The sequence below is a fragment of the Erigeron canadensis genome, chromosome 1 (assembly GCF_010389155.1).
Source record: "Erigeron canadensis isolate Cc75 chromosome 1, C_canadensis_v1, whole genome shotgun sequence".
NCBI lineage: Eukaryota > Viridiplantae > Streptophyta > Magnoliopsida > Asterales > Asteraceae > Erigeron > Erigeron canadensis.
Window position 1 is genome coordinate 30,876,984 of NC_057761.1, and position 10,713 is coordinate 30,887,696.

General features: G+C 30.1%; 1 protein-coding gene across 1 annotated transcript; it reads right to left on the reverse strand.

Moving 5' to 3' along the window:
* Positions 1-1,317: 1,317 nt before the first annotated feature.
* On the reverse strand, positions 1,318-3,385 carry LOC122585986 ((S)-8-oxocitronellyl enol synthase CYC2-like). The gene is made up of 2 exons (XM_043758100.1): positions 2,719-3,385; positions 1,318-1,980 (listed from the first exon to the last, which is right to left on the reverse strand). Exons 1-2 carry the CDS (start codon positions 3,324-3,326, stop codon positions 1,506-1,508), a joined length of 1,083 nt encoding a protein of 360 aa, XP_043614035.1. The 5' UTR covers positions 3,327-3,385; the 3' UTR covers positions 1,318-1,505.
* Between the last annotated feature and the right edge of the window lie 7,328 nt (positions 3,386-10,713).

A 10,713-nucleotide genomic window follows, 5' to 3' on the forward strand; every position in this document is an offset into this window, starting at 1 on the left:
TAAATAAGGGGAAGGATGGCTAGATCAAATCATAATCACACATACACACTCTTGGCGTACAAAAGGCATAGCCTTACCGGAAGGGAACCACCAAATAAAAACCACAACCACCTCATTCCTCCTTTCTAGGTCATCGGATTGGTTGTACAAACATTTAATGAAAAAGAAAAGAAAGAAAAGGGGTAAAGGATATGAAAAGGAGACGGTAGGTATATTATCTAAAGGTAAAAGAAATTGACTAATGAAAAGAGACATTCAATTAATCAAATATATATGGTGTTTTGATCGGTGGAAAAGCAATACACTTACTAAAGTTTCTTACAAAGTTTTTTTTTCTTTTAATATCTGGGTTTTTATGGTTTTTCGTTTAGAGAGAGAAGCGGATGTGAAGATATGTAGATGGGAGAAAAGCGGATTTGAAGATAATGGTCAACCATGTACAAATTTTATAAGTTTGTGGGTAATATCTATCAATAGAATAAAAATATATAATGGGCAACTACGTACAAACCTAAAAGTACGTTAGTCATCTCGTGATTAATCCCTTAATGAAAGGTATAGGACATAGGAAAAAAAGGGCTAAATAATACGACTAACTAAAATCAAGTTTGTAGCTTAATTACATGCATCTCATATGTATTATCAATTAAAAGGAGTTTTTTTTTCTTTTAACAAAAACATAAAATTAGGACCTTACTTTCGAGTTAAAAGGGCCTGCACCCCACGGGACCAAAGAGAAGTTGCCAACTCTTCTTGACTGCATAAACCTAGGGGTGTTTGGTACAATGAAATGGAAAAGGTGGAAATTGAATGAGAAACACTTCTCATATTTGGTTGTAATGTAGAATGGAAATGAACAGGTAGAAGGGGGAATCATTTTCATTCTCGTGATTCCACCCAAAATAGTGAAGAAGGGTGAGAATGTAATCAAATTATTTTTTTATATTTTTTTTCATGTATTTAAATATTAATTTTAATTATTTATATCATGATATTATAATTAGTTTTTGTTTTAAAGATTTTTTAATATTGATTTGTTTAGTTTTCATATTTTTTTTATGTTCATTCCCTGTTGTTACCAAACAAGGTAATATATTTCTTTACAAATACTCATTCTTTTTCCTACTATTTCCTTTCTTTATTACATTTACATTCTCTATGATTCCCTTCTACCAAACGCCCGAGGATTGGAGCATTGCTAACACTCTAACAGGATCCTCTAAATGATCAGAAATCCTCTCAGGCTCAAGCGGATAACAGACTAATATTCAAAAGTCTCACTTTTATGAAAGAAATCGAAAAATCGGAAACTCTGTTATCAAAAATATCTTTTCCCTTTCACATATTATTTTAGGGGTAGATCTATTACGCTCTGTGTGAAACTAGTGTAATCAATAACGTTGTTATGACAAGACTCGTGTATCATGCTAGATTTTTCAGGTAGCTAGCTAGTACACATTTTAAGAAACAAAATACATATTTATGACAACTCAAAAATAAAACTTTTACCATGTTTTGGGAAGAATTTTCATTTGTCTCAATCTTTGAACCCATGGCTCTATGCTCGCAAGTGTATTTGCATACCCATGAAATCCAAAGTCGCGACTCTTATTCATGCTACAAACATGTTGTATTTTGAGTTTTAAAGTTACATCAATTGCACTGAAGCAAGTGACCTCCTCCATTTTTGTCTTGTGAAGTCCATTTTCTTCTACAATTGCATCCCAAACATCCCCTTTATTCTTCATGAAATCCACAAAATCAAACTTCTCATTCTCGTCGAATGGCACAAACTCGACATCAAACACATCACAAAGTACCTTCCATAGAGTTTTCCACGTAAATACGTCTCCATTTGTGCAATTAAAAGCTTGATTTTTGGCTTGCTTTGTCACCGATGCCCATATTTGTTGCTCGGCTAGCACTCTAGCATCTGACACATCCCAAAAGTGCTCCCAACTATACTTATTACCAACATACCTATATGGGTTTATGTAGAGGATTAATTAAAGATATACTCTTTCCGTATCAATCAAAATGTCTGAATTTCACTTTTTAGTCTTTTTTTCATCCACTTTGAAAGTAAATTTTTTTTTACCATATAATGATTTATAAAAAAATATACTCCTTCCGTCCCATATTAAATGTCCAATTTTGATTTGTCAAGTCTTCAGTTTACGACTTTGACCATAAATATCTTTGTTTGTGCTATATAATAGTTGATGAAAGTTATATTAATGAAAAGTACATTGGAAACTCAATCCGTCTATATAATTTAATGAAGTTTTATATAACCTAGACAAATATTTTAACGGTCAAAGTTTAAAGCAAAAAACTTGACAAGTCAAAATTGAACATTTAATATTTAATATGGGACGAAGGGAGTATTAATTAAAATACATTTAAAACTCAAAACCATCTATATATTTTACATCAAACTATATATAATACAGAAAAAAGTATATATAGTGTTAAAAAAAAACCCGAAAATTAAGTCAAATTAAGACAAATATTTATAGTAGATACAAAACTACGATACTAATATTCAATTAGTATCTTTGGTCTAGCAATCATTTATATTTATGTAAAAAAAACACAAATATAAACGTCTACACATCTATATATAACTTTTGAAAAGATTTATATATATTAATTAAGTTCAAAGGCATGATCATAATTAAATTGATGACAACTTAATTTATAGACAGGATTGCGCACCTGAATGGATAGTTTTCGCGTTTGCAAACCAAAGCGTAGATTGAGAGCGAAAGAAGGGTGTTAAAGTAGCTTCGTGCTGATGCCCCAATGATTATAGAAGCGCGGTGTATGGAATACGTGAAAGATTGTTGGTAGGAAGTTACAATATCCTCCAAAGCGTAGTAAAAATTTGGAAAAGGTACTCTAGGATACTCCTCTCTAAAGGGTGCATCATGAGGGACGAGTTCGGATGAAAGTGATGAGTCAAAAATCGGCCCCATATATTGTTTTGTACCGGTTTGTAATGTCACATGACAAAGTTTTGAGCTCGAAGATGAAGTTAATGCGGTAAGGACGTTTGATAGCATAGTTGAATTCAAAGAAACGTTTAATTCTTCACTTTCGTTCACACTTAAAGCGAACCAAAAAACATGTGTGATCTGGGTGGAGAGTGGTGATAGAATTTCGTAAGTGTTTTCTTTGTTTAAAGTGTCTAACATGATGTATTTGTCTAAGAAAGAGGATGGGAACCAAGGGGGTAACGTTCGTCGTGAGACACCGTAGACGGTCCATGGACCCCCTAGAGCGGTTGGCTTTTTAAAGGCTTCGGCTAAGGCCACACCCACCATTCCTGTGACCCCTACAATAAGAGCCACCTGTGGTTTATGATCCAGGTTTCCGATCTCCATTTTGTTTATGTGTGTTTGCTCTAGAGCGAGAGGAAAAGAAAGAAAGGATGCTCAATAAGTCAATATGGAATGAATAACTAAATGTAACATTATATCATTATATAAGGTTGAGCGTTTATGGCAATTCATATTTGTTTATTGCATGATTATATTATCTATATTTATGGAAAATAGTTAATTTTTAACTAAATAGCTTAATAATCATTTTAATTAAGAAAGACATGTGGAAAAATCAAGAAGCAAGATTAGGAAAGAGAATTAGTGGATATCACATGTCACATTCTTAATGTATTAAGAGGATTATTAGGCTATTTGGTTAGGAGATTTAAAACTTTCCTATATTTTTTATATTATAAAGCAAATGATCCTTGTCTAAATTTTAAGTTTCAACATTTACTTTGCCAAAATGCACCCCTATCAATACCCTTTCTCTCTCCTCAAATCTCAACCAATCATTTTTTTTTTCTCTTTCCTCCATAAATCATTTATTCCTCCAAATCATTGAAAATATTTTATCTCAAAAACCATTCATCAATAAATTATATAAATTATATGTGTGTTCTTAAAACTTCACGCTCTTTCATTAGAGATATCATTCAGTATACTTTCGACGAATTTTTAAATTCGAAGGCGGAGCCTGTACGGCTAAAAGCAGAGCTCGTACGGGCGGTAGATCATCTCATCACCGTCATCGCTGCCACCATTACATCACTACCCCGCCATTACCTCCATTACTGTTTCAACACGTAGGTACCGTTTTCGTATGTTTAAATTATATATTTTGAGTCCAAATTTGACTTTCTGGTTACTTTTTCTTCAAATATATTTAGCTGTAAACTTTATTCTTTGTTTTGTATAATAATATTTCAGTAAAGAATACTTAAAACCCATATAGATTATATTGGTATATCATTTGTTATATAATACATAAAAATATTATTTACATTTAGTAGAGAAATAACGTGGTAGTTAAGGGTGATCATGACAACTTCATAAATTATATAAAACTTTGTAATTCTAGTATTACTTTTAAGTCTTTTAATTAAATTTTGTAGTTTAATTTTACATTTATTAGTATTATGAAAACTTTTCGATAAACTCAGAATAAAAATACTGACAATAGAAACCCAAAAAGTCAAATAAATTGATACGAAGAAATATATATTAACGTTATTGATCCCCGGCCTTGAGATAGATTACCTCGATCGCTATTACCTATTATGATCGTTTCCATATTTATATGATCGTCGACATATTTTAATAAATTATGCACAGAAATAAAAGAAGACATTATTATCGTCGAGAATAGTGTACACAATTTCACGTTGATTAACAGCAATATTATCCTTTAATATTGTAATGAATTCTATATATACTTTATAATAAAGCAAGAAAAATGCAGTATCATTGAGATTGAGAAATAATATATACAATTTCAAGTAGTAATATTTATGAAAATAAGAGGATCTCAAAATATCTTACCCCATATACATATATATATATATATTCTAGGTTTTTTACTCGTACGATGTGCGAATAAAAATGAACATGAACTAATATATAATAATACATTAAAGCATATAAATTTTTTGAGAAATATAATGATGTATAAAACACATAAAATTTAACAACCCAATTACTTTTCATATTAAAAGTCGAAAAGAATTTGAAGATGAAATCAAAAACCAATTTTTAAAAAAATATATGACAATGGTGTGATGTGTCAACACAATTATGTAATCTATATATGAAACTAATGTTGGTTTTTAGGAAACAAAATCAATTTTATTAATTTCATAATTTTATTTTTTACATACCAATATATATTTAATATTTTTTATTGCATTAATAAATAAATATTGTGAAAAATTATAGAGATGACACATAGGATAAAATCTTATGTGGCAAATTTTAAAAATAGTTTTAAATTAAAGAGGATTTTAAAAAGCTAGGATTCCTAATGTTTTAGTATTTATATATATATATATATATATATATATGTGTATAGGGGACAATCAAATAAGAACAGTCTTAAAATAAGAACGGTGAAAACACTTAAAAAACATCATTTTGATGCATTAAAAGTCCATAAAACAAAGATAGTGCTTATACAATTATCATTATTTAAGAATATAACAACACACTGGCCTCTCAAAATCAAGAAAATCATGTTTTTGTTTTGTGAATCCATCTTGAATTCATATTCTTCAATGATGCATCCACAAAAAAACGTGATTTTTTCGATTTTGACGGATCAATGTGTTGTTAAACACTTAAATAATGATAATTAGTTATGCACTATGTTAGTTATATGAACTTTTAATGCATCAAAATGAAGTTTTTTGAGTGTTTTCACTGTTCTTATTTTAAGACTGTTCTCACTTGAGTGTTATATATATATATATATATATAGGATAACACTCCGGTGAGAACACTTTTAAAATAAGAACGGTGAGAACATTTAAAACATCATTTTGATGCATTAAAAGTCCATAAAACTAGCATAGTGCTTAACTAATTATCATTATTTAAGTGTTTAACAACACATTGATCCGTCAAAATCGAAAAAATCACATTTTTTTTGTGCATCCATCTTGGATGCATATTCATCAAATTGATGCATCTAACAAAAAACGTAATTTTTTCTATTTTGACAGATCGATGTGTTGTTAAACACTTAAATAATGATAATTAGTTATGCACTATGTCAGTTTTATAGACTTTTAATGCATCAAAATGTAGTTTTTAAGTGTTCTTATTTTAATTTCGTTCTCATTTGATACCCATATATATATATATATATAGGGTAACACTACGGTAAGAACAGTCTTAAAATAAGAACGGTGAGAACGCTTAAAAACATCATTTTGATGCATTAAAATTCCATAAAATTAACATAGTGCATAACTAATTATCATTATTTAAGTGTTTAACAACACATTGATCCGTCAAAATTGAAAAAATTACGTTTTTTGTTAGATGCATCATGTTGATGAATATGCATCAAAGATGGATGCACAAAAAAAAATGATATTCTCGATTTTGACATACGAATGTGTTGTTAAACACTTAAATAATGATAATTAGTACACACTATGTTAGTTTTATGGACTTTTAATGTATCAAAATGTAGTTTTTAAGTGTTCTTACCCTGTTCTTATTTTAAGACTCTTCTTATTTGATTGTCCCTATATATATATATATATATAACACTCCGGTGAGAACACTTTTAAAATAAGAACGGTGAGAACACTTAAAAACATCATTTTGATGCATTAAAAGTCCATAAAACTAACATAGTGCTTAACTAGTTATCATTATTTAAGTGTTTAACAACACATTGATCATTCAAAATCGAAAAAATCACGTTTTTTGTTTTGTGCATCCATCTTGAATGCATATTATCAAAATGATGCATCCAACAAAAAAACGTGATTTTTTTCGATTTTGACGGATCCATATGTTGTTAAACACTTAAATAATGATAATTACTTATGCACTATGTCAGTTTTATGGACTTTTAATGCATCAAACTGTAGTTTTTAAGTGTTCTCATTTTAAGTTGGTTCTCATTTGATTGTCACCATATATATATATATATATATATATATAGAAATATGAGAAAAGATAGCATGGCTCGACTCGAATAATATTTTCTCGGCAGCTCGACGAGTTTTCAGTGTGTAGGCTCGAGCCCGACTCGTTGTACCTACAATATGGCTCGAGCTCGGCTCGAAAAGCTCGAAAAAGGTTCGATTTTGGCTTGTGTCTATAAAAATGAAACGAGCTCAGTTCGAAAAGCTCAAAAATATATATCACTTATAACAAAATTTATACAAATAGCCCTTGTAAAATTATAAATTTACTATTTAAGAATTGTATATATAAATATATACATAATATACGGAAAGCTCGAAAAGCTGGATATGTATTCGAGCCGAGCTATGTAAAGCTCGAGCTTGACTCGATAATTATTTCAAGCCTTAATTTAGGACTCGAACTCGATAGTTCGACTCGATCAAGTCGAGCTTGAGATACTCGATAAAAGCTCGGCTCGTTGGCAGCCATGTACAGTATAAATTAAGACTCCTTTTACCACGATTAAATGTAAATAAGCTCCAAAGACAATGAAACCCGTTCAAATGATAGAGCGATGGAGTCTTTACCCGGAAGTTCGAATCGGCAGGATCTTTGTGGGTCTTTCCTGTGAAGCCAACCTATAGTACGTATAGTAGCAAGCTATAAATGTTTTTGTCATATATTCATAAAAATATATACATCATATCATTAAATTGTACTTGTATACGGCTAAACTATCTTATGTAAGGATGATTACCCATTTTAGATTACCAACTTAATTAACACAAGGTCTCTACAACATATTAACACAAATAATGTTTGTACAAAATTTAGCTGAATATATTATGGAGAAAGCTTAAGTAAAATATTCGATACCTATCTTAAATAAAATATGTGTATTTTAGGTGAAGATTATGTAAAAATTAAGAGTTATATATATTCCTCAAATTCAAAAGTTTAATTTATAACTTTTTTTAACATGACAGTAACTAAGATAGGTAATGAATCATTTTTTCATATATTATTAGTTTTGAACTTTGAACGAGTATATGAATTGATATAAAAACTACAAATATCAAATTCTTATCTCGAAGCTTAAGACAACGAATGTTAGACCTCCCATTATCGAATCGTGACACGAAGTTCTCAAGCGAAATTCATGTTTTAAAAAAATAACGCAAAACCAAACTCGATGAAAACCTAATCCAATTGGTCGATCGCTCGATCTATACGTTAATCACTTATTTAGCTAATTATTGATATTGTCGGTTTGAATAAAATTAAGTAAATAAGCATGCAAAGTCAAACGTTTGAAAGGAAATCTCAAGTTTATTTAATAGACAACAATTATAGCAAGGAGTTTTTTAGATTGGATGGATCTCGAAAAAAAAAAATACTGACAATTACGGATTACTTACTATTAATTGACGTTCACTTTCTAAAACAAAGAATTCTTAGTTCTTTCGGATCCTTTCTTTCTACAAAAGGGAAGGAACAAGATCAACAGAGATTGCCATTTCTTAAGACCAGCTGGTCATGAATATACTATTTGCAATATGTTTGGATGTTCACACTTCACATGTAATACTATATACAAATATGTTTTACATTATTTTAGAAATTAAGAATAGATATTACAAATTAATTTAATTAAAAATATTATAAGTCTTTAGAATAGACCTTATAAATATTTTAAATGAAAATATTAAAAATATTATAAGTATTTAGAATAGACATTATAAATATTTTAAATGAAAATATTAAACTTCTCCTCTATAAAAAACTCATTTTCAAGTTCTCAACTTGTTTTGGAAAAAAAAAACAAATACATGTAATAATATTGTATAGATATAAGTAATAAAAATGATTTGTTAACCAGTGCCTCAAAAATATTGTTTAATACGCATTTAATATTTTTCTAAACAATCAAATTAAAATTATATTTAATGTTCATTGATTTAATCTAATAATTAAATAAATTAAATATTAACACCAAATAGGAAAGTCTAATTAAGTAAATTTTATCAACATCATCTCCTCTCCTGCAAAAAGCAGCGTGATTTTGATCAGTGGTAAACATCCGGACCTTTGGAGACAGAGGTCAAGGGTTTGATTTTCATCCCATGCAAAGGTTGGATGTCCTTTTCTATCATTTAGGTAGAAACTGGATCAAACTCTCTACCTTGGTAGGGGTGAGATCTGCCTACATCTTAACCTCCCTCATACACCGTCGAGGTATTGGGGCTCAAAACTCGCAGAAAGCGGCACTGAGCAGTTTTTTTCTTTCTTTCTATCTCCTCTCCTGCAAATCGCAAGGAGCAGATTACAACTTTACAATAGGGAAGTGATGATCGTACCACATTTTTTGATGCATTTACCACACTGTACATATTTTATAGCATACCGTACAAATATGTAATGCATCACAGTGGTAAATTAATCAAGTTTTGTGGTACGAATATCACTTCCCTTTACAATATGGGGTAGTATAAGTCAAATGACTTTAAGTAACCGTTTTTTATATATGCTGAAAAATGATTTGGGTATTACTAATCATATCTTTAGTAATTAACGTGTTTTAGTTATACATTTATACTTTTATTATAAAAATTCAGAGTGTAAACTTTTTGATGACGTACCCACCTAGTCATAGGCATGCATGATACTTCAAAGGGTACGCTTCACTTCCGGTAAACAAGGAAAAAATTTGTATTTATCAAGAATCCTACATCTAAGGAAAGAAGATCATATCAAATCCCCTATTCCCGGAAGTGATATACATAACGCATAAAACCCTACTTGAGGAATAAGTCACGAACCCCCTATAAATAGGGGAAAGGATGGCTAGATCAAATCATAATTACACACATACATTCTTGGCGTACAAAAGGCACAGCCTTACCGGAAGGGAACCGCCAAACAACAACCATAATCATTCTCATTCCTCCTTTCTAAGTAACCGGATTGGCTGTACAAACACTTTTAATATGAATTAAAAATCTATAATTTTTTCAATGCACATTATTAACTATATCTCTTATTAGTTCTCCATAAGATTTTTAATATAGATTTATATCTTTTTACCAAAAGTAGATACAAGTTCACTTTTCATCCGAAATGGAATTTTCAGTCTTATGAACGTTGGGTCGGTATGATTTTAGAAAATAATTTATTGATGCTAGCTAGGCATCATTAGTAGCTACTTGTACTGAAAATACAAACTTAAAGCTGTTGGAATAAACATGATTCGATTCGAGTGATAAAATATTCCTAATCGTCCTGTGAAACCTGTAAGAGCATAAAGCATAATTGCTATTGATTTCGGGTTCCTATAACGGATGATTGAGTAATAATGGATGAAATCGGCTGATGTTATGCACGAATTAGAAGGGGAAGACACACAAAAATTAGTGAGGGATTAGTGTCTCATTAACCTTAACTTAGAGTTTATAACTCTCTATTTATAATGAGAGTATTTACACATTCAACCCCTTTGGTGTTTAATGTGTGTAACATTAGTCCTCATAGTTCCAATCATTTAATGGGAAACCCTATATTACGTCTCTAAGAGTAAATAAGCCCATTATATATTACTAGACATAGGGATTTCAGTTATTGTCAATTATCATATCAGGAATGATACATGATCAGTGACAGTCATACTAACGTGGTTCCAACAAAAGCTTGTTATGAGTTTTTCTAAAGCTATAAAAAGTTACGAATAATAACTAAATTGACACTAACAATA

Excerpts from the sequence above, each read along its gene's own strand:
- LOC122585986 (XM_043758100.1), bottom strand. The coding sequence starts at position 3,326 with ATGGTGGGTGTGGCCTTAGCCGAAGCCTTTAAAAAGCCAACCGCTCTA. Across the intron at positions 1,981-2,718 it reads CGCGAAAACTATCCATTCAG|GTATGTTGGTAATAAGTATA; the intron begins GTGCGCAATCCT and ends AAACCCATATAG.